Consider the following 12,963-nt stretch of genomic DNA (forward strand, 5'->3'; position numbering starts at 1 on the left):
AAAAAGTGATATAAAAAACACATATACACTCCTAAAATTAAAGGTTAAGACTCTCCAAAGAACATTTCAGTCAAGAGTTCTTAAAATAACAATTTTCTCATTCTCACAACATTTTAATAATATAAAGATTTTTTTTCTTCATTTTTTTTTTGTGTGCAGTGGAAAGGTTCCATGGATGTTAAAATAATAGTGCACACAAAACCAAAACATTTACTGAAAATTTACACATCTTGACATGTTGTCCTCTCACATCAAAATCCACTGATGTATTTGTTTAGAAGTTTTTTATAATTTTTTTATTTATTTATTTTTTACCGTGAACTGGGCTTGATCCATGCATATTTCTCTCCTGATTCAGTCGAGGCAACCTTTTCGCTGAATAAAGCAATATGGACAGAGGACTTGTTTATCACAAACACTCATCTTTTAACCTGGTGAGATGTTAATTGGACTGGATTACTTGTGAATTACTGTGATTGTTTTTATCAACTCTCATTCTGATGGCACCAATTCACTGCAGAGGATCTATTGGTGAGCAAATGATATAATTCCAAATTTTTCCAAATCTGATTCGATGAAGATACAAACATCTCAGATGGATGTAGGGTAAGTACATTTTCTACATGGAACCAAAGATGCCAATACAGAATGCTTATTACGCTTTTCAGAAACCTCTGGAAATCACTGCATGTCAAACCTAACAAGGGAACATGTCTAACAGGACAATTTTGACATCTATTGGTTGCTCAGAGTCTCCTGGATCCAAAATGAATGGCAAGCTTACACACGTCGAAACATATAATTTTGATAGTCTTACTAGATTCAGAAATGATCATTCCTGAATGTACAGTTAACTTTATGTCCATCATGCTAGTCTCAGAAAGCGATTGAAAATAGGAAAGTGTTGCATCAAGGAACCTTTTAAACCAGTGAAAAGATTGGACTCATTTTCCAGAATCCATTTGGATGGGGAAGCACAAGAGTGGATTTTGTTTGGTGACACACTAAACTGACTGGATTTTCATTTTATACAAAAGTTCTTCACATATTTTATATTTTAATTTAAAAAAAAATCATGCCCTGTGACTGGCACTTGTGTAATAGCCACTCGTACAACTATAGCTACATAAGCGGCTGAAGGAAAATGAAAATGACATTCATTCTTCTGCAGAACACAAAAGAAGAACACAGAAGACAAAATAACCTAGCGTATGCATAAAAAAAAACTGAAGTATACTTTGGACTTTAGCTGAAATAAAAGACCATTGCAGGAAAGTGGAGTAGACTGTATAATCTAAAATTTTGCATTTATTATAATTTATTATGATTCCCTTCCCTTGCTTATACACTTCTATCTCATTGACACAGATGTATACCACCACTTACATTGCATAAATGCCCACTACTGACAAAACCCTTTGCAGTGGGTTGTATTGGGATGTCTTAAAGGGACAGTTCACCCAAAAATGTAAGCTTACCAAAATTCTTTGCGAAATATCTTCTTTTGTTTTCTGCAGAAGAAGATAATTAATATAGGTTTAGAACAAATTGAGGAAGAGTAAATGATTGCCTTTTTGGGTTTAGGCCTTTAAGCCCTTGATCACTTGGAATCTGATATTGAGCTTATTTATTATACCTTGTGTATTTTTTAGATTCTCCATATGTCGATAGGTTCTTGGGCTGTTGGAGACAATATATTAAATGACACAAATAAATAAAACATCAATACAATAAGCTATGTAACAATCAGCTTGAGGCAGCAACAAGCAGTTAAATCTTAGGACACAATTTCAACATAAGATGACTTCATCCTAAACGGTCCAAAATCAACCAAATTAAATAATGGAATGATCTTTCTTTAAAGCACAGTTTCTAAACCTTTTTCCAACGTGCTCTTTCTTACTAAACTAGTTTTCTCTTTTCCTGGAGCCTAGCCTTGGCGCCAAAAACAGAAATGACCTTAAGGATAATTAGCTTAATAAAAAGCATTAGCTATGCTGTCAATATGATTTGCATAATTTGTGAAGTCAGTCTAACTGGCGAACACACACGGTGTCAGCCGGGTTTACAGACTGGTGCAGAGACATTTCTCGGGGCCCTGACGTTGTTCGCACCTGTCATGAGGAATGTGGGGGGACGGGGACAACAAAACACAGCTGAGGCCCTTTCACTGTCCGTCTGTCTAGATGTCCATCAACTTCAACAACTGTTTTAGCATTATTTGTTCCCTCATCAACATTCTGCTGAACTACTTCTTTTGTGTTCCACAGAAGGACGCCAAAAGGGGTTTGGAATGACAGAATTATCAGTGAACTATCACTTTAAGACAGAATTAATTGATACAACGATGAATAGGTAACTAATTAGCATCCTGGTGTGCTCATAGTTTGACATTTATGCAGACAATCCTGAGGCAACATCTTTGTCAGGAAAAACCTGTTCTTTCTTTGCAGGAACATCACGCGACCTCATGCTGACCTGTGAAAACAGACAGCAGGAACAGGAGAAATAAAGAGAGGAGAGAAAATGAGCGTTGACATCTCCCTCCCACCTCCTATTTCCTAACACTCCTCTGGACGCAAAGCAAAACTTTTTTTTTTCTCCATCAGCTTTGAGTTTTTCAGTGACAGATGGCTGATTGGCTCTTTCAGAGATCTCATGTTGTCTTCAAACCAACGTGTTTCTGCTTAGGTTTCATTACATTTCTGCTTACATTTCATCAATTGTATTTATTGGGAAACATACAATAAAGGGTATTTGATGAATAACAGTGAATGTGCTCAAAGTAGTTTACTTTTGGAAAATATTTCGAAAAGTTAATAGGTAAAAGTAATAGGTCAATGACATTACAGTATATCTATGAAATTATTCAAAATACATTGATCAAGACAATTTGACCTTTTTATGACAAGGCAAAGTTAGCTTCGATTGTAAAATGTAGTGGTGTGATTCCTCCCAAAACTGTATGAATCAATAAATTATGAAAAACATTTTGATTGAAATATAAGTTTTACTGAAATTTGTATTTAAAAATGTAAAAAAAAAAAAAGATTAAAATGTGTATAATTAGCCTACACTTTTGATGAAGATAGTAAAAAAAAAAAAAAAAAAAAAAAAAACGTTTCGGTTCCCGAAACGTTCGTACGCTAAGTATATCTTCTGTAAGTCATACTTTCGTAAGGTTGGTCTGGACCATTCGTAGCTCTCTCTTAGCGTTATTTGAGCTCATGACGCTACTGTACAACAGTCTTTAGAAACCAGCGCAGCGAAGTACAAGTCAAACTATGGTATGTTGACAATTTTGTGGCTCAACAATGATTTTCTGTTATTTTTTAAGACTCATTATAAATTATGTTCGCAATGGATAGAGGCCTATTTATGAAGTTGACTTTATGTGGTTACAGAACTAATAAGGTGGTAATTAGCCTAGGCTTTTTCGTAATGTAATTAAAGCGAATTGGCAATCATTTTTTTGATAATTAAAATCTGGCAAACAATTTGGCTCTAAATGGCTAAGATCTTTAAATGGGTAAGCATGGTGGTGTCCAGTAAGCGACCAACTATGGCAGCAATCCAACGTGTTCTTGTATTGAATCAAAGACGGAGTCGGACTCGGAGCCGTTTAGTCCATGTCAGTTTTTTTATTCGGCAAAACTTAAGCCCTTTTGACATTTTGCCTGACGTGGCTATATTAAAAAAAATCCCCTCCCAAGACAACTCATTGTGGAGCAGCTGGACCTTCCCAGACCTGCACTGGCCAGACTAATGCGGCGGAATTCTGCTTTAAGCCCTGAAGGCCAGCGCTACTTTTTTTTTTTTTTTTTTTTTGCTACAGAGAGATTCATCGAGGTCGTGGGACAAGGCTACAGCCTAATCAAGACCTCTGTGTGGAAGTGCGTCCACACTGTCACCAACGCCCTTCTGCGCCATGCCGGGGATTGCATCCTGGTGGATGGCACTCATCCCTATCGCCAATCCATCAGTGAATGATCAGGCGTAGGCTACTTATCGCGAAAGGAAGACACGGCCATAAATGTGCAGGTTATAGTGGACCATAGGGGTGTGATATCTTACCTGGTGGCAAGGTCCAGCAACACTTCAAGTTCCTCTGACGAGAGGCTTGGTGCCCTTTTTTACGTTGCTTCCCCAGCATATTTTGTATCTAACTCTCTCTCTCTCTCTCTCTCTCTCTCTGTTCATTGTAGATAGGTTGCTTTTTATTAAAAACATAAACCAATTGCAATCAATACCGCATTAAACAGAAGTAACTGCAGCTGCTTGCCAATCAATTCTAATTGTAAAGTACCTTGCCATTAATATTAAAGTGTATTATATAATTTTTATAAGTCGTTAAACCCATGGTCAAGAAGCGGCACAAGTGGCACACCGGGATGGATGATTAGCGAGGGATACGGTTTGTCTTACCGTTTGTCCGGTTTGTCTTACCGTCACAACATATCGTGTGAACATTACTGACCCTTTGATAAATGTTTGAGGAATGTTTCATTTGCATAAAACGTGTAGTCTTTCTTAACGCTGTATTGCACCTTCGCGTAAAGTGGAAAATCGATTCATGAGCAATCGATGCCAACTAATTCAGCACCCTGACTTTGGACAGCGCTCTTGTAACGTCGGACGTAAGAGGCAGCGTGCTAAGAAGCTTCCTAAGGGACACTTCGGGGAACACACTTAGAAACATCAACAACTTTGGTAAGATATATCTTTCGATGTCTTCTTAGCGCGCTAAGAGTGAACGTTATCGGGGAACCGGGCCCTGTACATTTCTAAGAACTTGGCAAGTGTTGTAAACTATTTATTCATTTATTTAATATTTACTTTATTGTGGATACTTTCTCATGAACTTTTATACAGAATATACTGCATTCTTTTTTTAAACTTATATTTTTTTGCACACATAGATTTGAAATAAATCAGAACATACTCGGTTTAGTTTCTTATAGGGATATTATGATATTATTATTATCTTATACCTATATAATGAATTAGCCAGTGCGTTATTCCAAAGAAAAATGACGTTTTTTGTAATCGTTCATCATAAATCTAAATAACTTCTTTGAAACAACTTTGCCACAATTCTTCTACTGTTAAGAATCCCTAAACTTCTTCAACAACTCAATCAGTTTTTAATGGATAAAATCAAGTTCCACGTTTTTGTCTTTCTTGCTGAATATTTCATTAGACTCACATTTAATTTACAGCACTGACATGGTTAGTGAACGTCGTTTTTTATAATGACTTTAGATAAGTTCCAGAACTTTCTTTTGAAAGTGAACAAATCAGGTAGTTCAGTTTTCATTTTTATAATTTCTGTATTTATGGGGCATAAATAAATGAATAAAACCAACTGCCTCAAAGCATGAATATGGAATCAGTTCTTCACTGATTTTAATAGTACACACTTGTCTAATGTTTTCTCAACACTCTTTCAAGGTTCATTTTACAGTCAAGTAGGAACAGATGGAGAGCAAGAGGAAGTCCTGGAGGACTGTACTGTATTTCAGCCCCGAGCTTCAACTTCAAAAGCATTTCATTGGAGAACATGCTTCTGACTAAGAGCTTCAGAAATAATAGTCATTCGCTTGAATACAGTACACACACACACACACACACACACACACACACACACACACACACACACACACACACACACACACACACACACACACACACACACACACACACACACACACACACACACACACACACACACACACACACAGCAATATGCATTATAAATATGCAAAGTCATACGTTATCCATTCTTAGGGCAACCTTACATTTCATTGGTATTTGTGTATATATATGGCTAATATAATTTGCTTATTTTACAATATATCCATTATATTACAGTTTTTACTTTTTAAATTTTCAGATTTTATTTGAATCCCAAAACTGGAAAGTTTACCAAAAAAAATAAGTTAATAAAAAAATAAATAAATCATGGAACAAATGAGACAACATATACAGCTGGCCATGTCTGTCATATGATATTCACTATTCTCACCACTGTTGAGTGTAATGCGCTTTCATGTACTGGTTTATTTATTGGCATGTCTAAAACACTCTCATCTCTCCAGGAATGATGCTCACATACAGAGATTGAGATCCTAAGGGTCTCTGTCAAGTATAAAGACATTTTAATCCAGACTTTCTGAAGTATACTTCTGTAATCAAATGCATGTTGCAGTGCAAAAAAATAATAAAAAAGGACAAATATTTGGTGGAGCTCTATTTTGTTTTGCCAGACTCTACCCTCCTCTAGAACCTAATTTCTGTGTATGAATATTTCAATCACTTGTGCAAAACTACAAACGAAAATTGTAAACACCTCATTACACAATGTACAATTAGGTGCCAGAACCACTTACCATCAAACTCCACATTGAAGGCTTTAATTTGCAGTTGCACTTTAGAAGCAAATTGACATGTAATAGCTTAAGATATTGTACTTTTTTCTGTGCTTTGGAGATATTTGGATTTATAGTGTTTGCAAGCATCTAAAATCCTTTAACCTGGGGCTCTGGAGTAAAATAGCTTACTAATCCAGGAGTATTATAAATATATAATATAAATATATAACTATAAATGCAAAGGATGTGAATACTGTACCATACTGCAGCATATAGTACAATTTTCAAATGTGTGCAATTATGGAATTATGGGCTTCCATAGAGCTGTTTTCACATAAAATCAATTAAACCAGTGGTCAAGGGTAGTGTTCTGGAAACCTTTTTGAAAACAGTTATTTTTTAAAAATGAAATACGATGCAAATCACAATGAAGTGAAATAAATGTAAACACAAAATATTCTTTATTTTTTCGTCTTTAACTAAAGACTACACAGATTCACTGCTGTAGCTCTAAAAGGTATCTACATTTGCATTTTATTTACAGCCCATTTCTTGTCATCTTATTTACATTTTCAAAGAGAAGCATTTAGAAACACAGTGTTGAGAACAAACGAAAAGTCCAAATGAGTCCAAACATTCAGAAAAAAATAAAAGCCTTACGATGCATGTCAATGCAATTAAACACATTGCATTTTTTTCTTCATTCATCATTGTTCTTTTTAAATACAGCGATATTGTCAGACGGATGTTTTCACTGCATTCAATGACAGTAAAATAATCCAGAATATGCTTGACAATATTATACAGCTTGAAACAATTGATCTATTCATCTTGGTGACCATTCCCAAGTGATTTCCCCAAGAGTGACAGCAGGGGCAGACTCATAAACCAGATGCTAACGTGAAGCGCCCATGCACCATCATGTCCGACATATTAACACAATCCATCCAGAAATAGACACTCTTTGAAGTTCACGTATCCAGATGATGGGTTGACGTGCATTTCAACCTCTAAATGATGCACCTTCAGGCTTTAATGCATTTCAGGGAGCTTGCAGACTTTCACATTCAGAGCACTTACGACGTTGCCCCATGCTTGGGAGACCCTCGGGGCAAAGGCTGTTCACAAGGGTTGTCACCTTTCCTTACCACAATGTGTAGTGCTTGCAGCACTAACTACATTTCTTAAAAAAAAAAAAAAAAAAGGAGTCTGAGTGCATGTTTAAGTAATGCGTTTTTTTTTTTTAAGCATTCATGCCGCTTTACGCTTGAAGCATTTATTTCACCGACAAACATGAGGATGTATACTCCTCTAATAAACACAGCACTAAAATAAATACTGTCATTCTTAGGAATGGTCCATATGCAACTCTTTGTTTTAACCATGAAAACAAATTAATTGAATTGACCGATTTTCTGGACTTTATTCCATGTGTTGAAACACTAGGCATTGTTCAAGTACAACAATTAGCAAGGGACAAGTGTTCACATTTCTGTATGCTTTCACAATTTTTTTTATACTGTTTTGTGAATAGTACCATGAAATAATGTGTTGCTTTCAAACTATTATATATATATATATATATATATATATATATATATATATATATATATATATATATATATATATATATATATATATATAAACTTCTTCATAGTCTCAGTAGCTCCATTCCTAAACCTAGTGAGCTGCTTTGCTAGGCAGCAACCTAAAGAGAATGAACCATCATAAGTGATTAATCTGGATCTCTGCATGGCACACAAATAACATAAGAGAATTGATTGTAATACAGTTAGCATGTTGCTATGCTATAAATGCACTATACTCTAATATGCATAATACATAGCACAGAAATATTGGATAAGAGTCCATATAATAGTAGTTCAGATAACTACTATTGATACTTTAAAGTAGTGAATTAAATATACAAATATTTATAATCAACATCTCTCTCAAATTGTTGGCCATCTTGAATTTTTTGTACTTGCCTTAAAAACAAAGGACACATGCAACGCTGCCTTGAGACTAAATCTAACTGCCTATTGGAACATCTGTCTAGGTTTTGAAATGCTGTCTAGGTAGTCAGCTCACTAGGTTTTGGAGCTAATATCTTTTAAACAGTGTCGTTTCATTTTCCCTTTCAGCACATGTGGCTAACTATTTCCTATTTGTTTCTTAAATGTCTTTAAATGTTTTCCAGAATTTCTAGACTTTATTATTCTTTTCCCTTTCTATTCATGCTTGCCATTTGGTCAAAATTAGAAATACAAAAAATAATAAAAAAAAATTTATGTTACCAGCAATTCAACCCCAGTCCCAAAATATTACAAGACACCACGACAGGTTTTGAACATGAGATGGGTTTAGCTAGAAGTCTGAACTGGTAGCGGTGCACTGCAAACACCAATGTCCTTGTTTAAGTATGACACAGCCGGTGGGCTTTCAAGTATAAAAAGAAGCGATTAAAAGAGGTCTCTCCTTGGCTGAGGCGCAGGAAAAGGCAGAGTGGAGTGAAGCTCGTGAATAACAATCTGCTCGTCTGGCAGCAGGCTGAGCCAGTGAGCATAATGCATTACCAGCTTTCTTCCTATATTCCTTTGAGCAAACCCACAAACTCGAAGGCAGAACCGAAAAAACTGCTGACACTGCCATATGCCGTCTTCTAGCAGCCACACTTAAGGGGCAAAGGGGGTTTAAGAATTACCAAAAGAGAGAAGGGCACTCTGCTGTTGTCGACAGTCGACACCATGTACATAATGTATTAAAAAAATAAGTCTGGCACAGTCAACATAAAAATAAAGTAACATAATATGGTCACAAACACAACTTGTCTTTGGCAAGAAGTCCTGGACGCTGAGTCCGAGCATTGGTTCCCCTCGCGTTCATGTCACCTGCGACCCATCTCAGTCTGTCGCAAAAACTGGATGTTATTTACATTGTCGGCCAACTCGGGGAACTGATCGACCGATACTATGTAGAAGCCCTCGTAGCTCTGAACGCGTCCGGCACTCAGGAGCTGCTGCCTCTCCCCATCTGTCCAAGCACGAGAACCCTCTTCACCATGGCGTAGCCTGTGTCGTTCACGAGCCCAGGCGGCCACGACGACCCTCTGACGCGCAAGCTCCAGCACACGAACCTTCTCTTCATCCTGGCTGCTGCCGTAGCGGACGTTGAGGCAGAGCATACCGTACTGTAGCTGGATGTCGGTTATGCGGCGCGAGCGACCGCCAAGGACCGTGTTGACCTGCGAGACAGTTACGTTCACACCCGTCTCCAGTGTGCGCTGGCCCACCGTCATGCCCAGCAGAGACAGATCGCCCTCTACTGGTCCCGATTTGACAAAGTAGTGCGTATCCAAACCTGCGATGGTGAAGTGTAAATCCTGTAGGTAGGTGGCCTTGTCTAGGACCGCCGCTATCCGCCGCCCATCCTCGTTGGCCAGGCTAATGATGTCTGCAGTAACATGTCCCTCCCGGATGGCTACTTTCACACCTTTTCCGAAGAGCGAGGCCCCTGTGGCAAACAGTGTGCGGAGAGGGGTTTGAGGGCAACCAGAATCACTCGACCCATAGATCTGGTCGAACCGCTCCAACCGGACGAAAGACTTCAGCTGCCTCTGGACTTCACATTGTACCCCAAGAACGGACTGCAAGAAGACAAACAAAACCCTGTGAGTTTCCTGGCATCAGTTTAACATTGATCATGGGTGACTACTTGTATTGAGTGAATAAATTAAACGTATGATATTGCATCTTCAAAACAACATTCGCAATAACCGTTGGCCACAGTGAGGATTGTGGTAGTACTGATTGAATGTGACATATGACACGTTGCATCTCAGCAAAACACTGTACATTGTAAATCCTTGCATATGATTTTCACATTCATTATGTTATCTCCTCCAGTAAGCAGGCATCATTGCGCCCACCGCCTTTGCTGCTGCTATTTCCTGGGAGTAAGTAACATTTCCTGATGGTTTGTGCAGGATGGGTGATCTCAGCGGGAAACTCATCCTACCCCCGCGTTCAGCTGCTACTTTCCCCTCAACCAAGAATCGTGCTGCTTCATTAACACTTCAAACATTTCACATTTCCTGATATAACTATGTAGCATAACTCATTCTATTTTATGTTCAGGTGTGAAGAAGTGTGGATCAGGGGATTTTTTTTTCTCCAAATGAGTTGATCTGACTCTTCAGCTCTGGAATAACTTTTGTTTGTAGAGAGTAAATAGACTCTCTCTTTAGGCCAAAAATAAAGTAGTGATAAGTCATGCTCTCCTTTAATGTGACTTGACGGGAAAACCTCGCCCCAAGAGAAGATTTAGATAACCATGAGGGACCTAAGGGTGCAGATGGATTGTACTAGTCCTAGAAATAGTGTCAGACTTCAGGGCACCTGTCCAGAAGAAGAAACCAAGTCCAGCTGAAGCTCTGGCACTGGCACAAAGTTCTTGGGTTATCTGATATGATTCCCTCAGAGTATATGTCCCCATCTTTCCCTTTGCTTCATTTTTGCTCTCTGAGTGTCGCCCTTCACAATAGATTAAGTTACTGAACTTGGATAAAACAAAAGGTCTCTTCAATGACTCGGTTGTTTTTCCTAGACAGTGATGAGATTAAATGGACAGCAAATGGATTCTCCTGTACCTCACATGTTTCTCCTGATTAAAATTCCCTGGTAATCTCATATGTACATTCTCTAGGATTTCAGAAGAGACCTCAGCATTGTCTCAAACTGTTGAAATCTTCAAGATAAAATTACTAGAGCTGCTATTCACATTGCATTTGCAGTACTTAAAGCAAATATTTTAAGCATTTAATGAAATGCCTGCCTTAGAGGTATACTTCACACCGCACCACAATATGTTTGTTTACTCCACCAGCATTTTTATTCTGGTCACAGTTCAGAGGGCACAATGAGATAAACGGATGGTGGAGGTTGTCTATGCTGCAACCTACCTATTTGACTTTTCTCTGACCAAAAAAAATAAAAATAAAATAAATATATAATTCAAACAGTACTGGGTGGTCAGACAGTATGGAGGCCTATCAGCGCAGGGCTCTGATCAAAGTCAAAATCAATCTGCGGACATCCAGTGGATCTCAGCCGGAACATTTACATCATTTCTCATCCACATAGGTCTTTAAGACCCTGGTAGTCTAAACTGCAAGGAGAAACAGAGTGATAAAAAGCCAGCGCTCACTATCCAGCTGTTGCTGGAAATTTCCAGAGCACTAAATCCATCACACTTAGTGTTAGAAGCAGCAGAACTCCTATCCAAAAACCTCCAACAAAATTAGAAAGTGCTGGCTGAGAGTAAGAACAAAGGACTGAGCAGGTGAATCTCAAAGCCAAAGCCAATATTTCACACCAAAATTCTAAATCTATGTTCAATTACATTTTGTAAAAATGACAACAAAGTCTAACTTTGTCACCATTAATTCCATTGGGACAATTTCGGTCTATGACAATTAATGACATCCTGGACAGGTAATGATATCCTGTTAATAAGAACTTGGAGAGAATGAACTGTCATGAACATAATGTCACACTAATTTTATTATAACCCATGTTCTTTATAAGACTATTTCAGTTGTTCTTCTGTGGGTACATGCTAGTAGGTTTATTAACAGTTGCAAAATATGAAATTTCAACCAGAAAAAAAAATGGAGCAAAAATAGCTAGTAATGAATGGTCATTTCCTCTATGCCTTCAGATACTCTGCACTGCAGGTCTTGTAAATGTAACATGGGCATTATGGAATAAACAACCCACTTTAGACTCTCAAAAGTGCAGCGGTACAGCTGCAAGGCCATTAGTAGATTTTTTTTAATGCAGCTGCTGTAAAAGCCCATAAATGATCCCACAATTACATTGGCAAAAAGCAAATTGGTTGGCAATTAGAATTGTTTACTGCTTCCTAATAAAAGGGAAAAATCTGTGTGTGGGGTTGAGCTAGAGAGAGCTGATTTATTGGTAACTCAGTAGGCTTGACTATGTAAAGGGCTGCGGGGACACAGATTGTTCCTTTTTCGGTCTCACTTCGACAGTAAAATTTCAGTTTCAGAGTAAACATTCAAAAGTTTTACGGTCACGTAAAGAATATAAAAAAAACATCATTTGAAATGGAAAATTCAAGCAAGGTTTTGGAATTGAATTAGGCTCTTTTGAGAGAAGCCTTGAAAGAGGTATTGGATACACTTCTGAGGTTCCCATAGGAGAGGAACCCTACGATGTACATGATAGAGTGGGAGTCTCCCTTGAGGGTTGAGATTGCTGCCCAACAGAGTCCATCGTTGCATCTCTGTATTGTGTCCAAGTTGATCTGAAGTCAGCTCACACCACTCCCAAAGAAACAAACCTTCGAGTGCGATTCTTTTAACTTTCCACAGGTTTTGAGAAGTGGTTACACTAGAAAAGTTTATTTCCCGCTCTGTTGATGGTTGGATCCAATGGCCAAAAATAACAGTTTTTATGTTTTGCATTGGTGTAGACCTTTTAAATACATGCTCTGACAATTTAAACAGCTTTGCATGCAAGAGCACGCTACGAGAGGAGAATGTGTGCTCTTGATTAAATTATAATGATTG

The 12,963-nt window shown here is 37.9% G+C and overlaps 1 protein-coding gene across 11 annotated transcripts in view; it reads right to left on the minus strand.

The window, feature by feature from the left end:
• Positions 1 to 8,020: 8,020 nt before the first annotated feature.
• LOC132108203 (teneurin-4) overlaps positions 8,021 to 12,963 on the minus strand; it is a 214,804-nt gene continuing 209,861 nt past the window's right edge. For all 11 annotated transcript variants that reach the window (XM_059514830.1, XM_059514832.1, XM_059514829.1 and 8 more), the window contains one exon: positions 8,021 to 10,017. In XM_059514830.1, coding sequence (XP_059370813.1) covers positions 9,259 to 10,017 — 759 coding nt within the window. In that variant the 3' untranslated portion in view covers positions 8,021 to 9,258. The remainder of the gene's footprint in view (positions 10,018 to 12,963) is intronic.

Source organism: Carassius carassius, chromosome 28, assembly GCF_963082965.1.
Source record: "Carassius carassius chromosome 28, fCarCar2.1, whole genome shotgun sequence".
Classification (NCBI taxonomy): domain Eukaryota; kingdom Metazoa; phylum Chordata; class Actinopteri; order Cypriniformes; family Cyprinidae; genus Carassius; species Carassius carassius.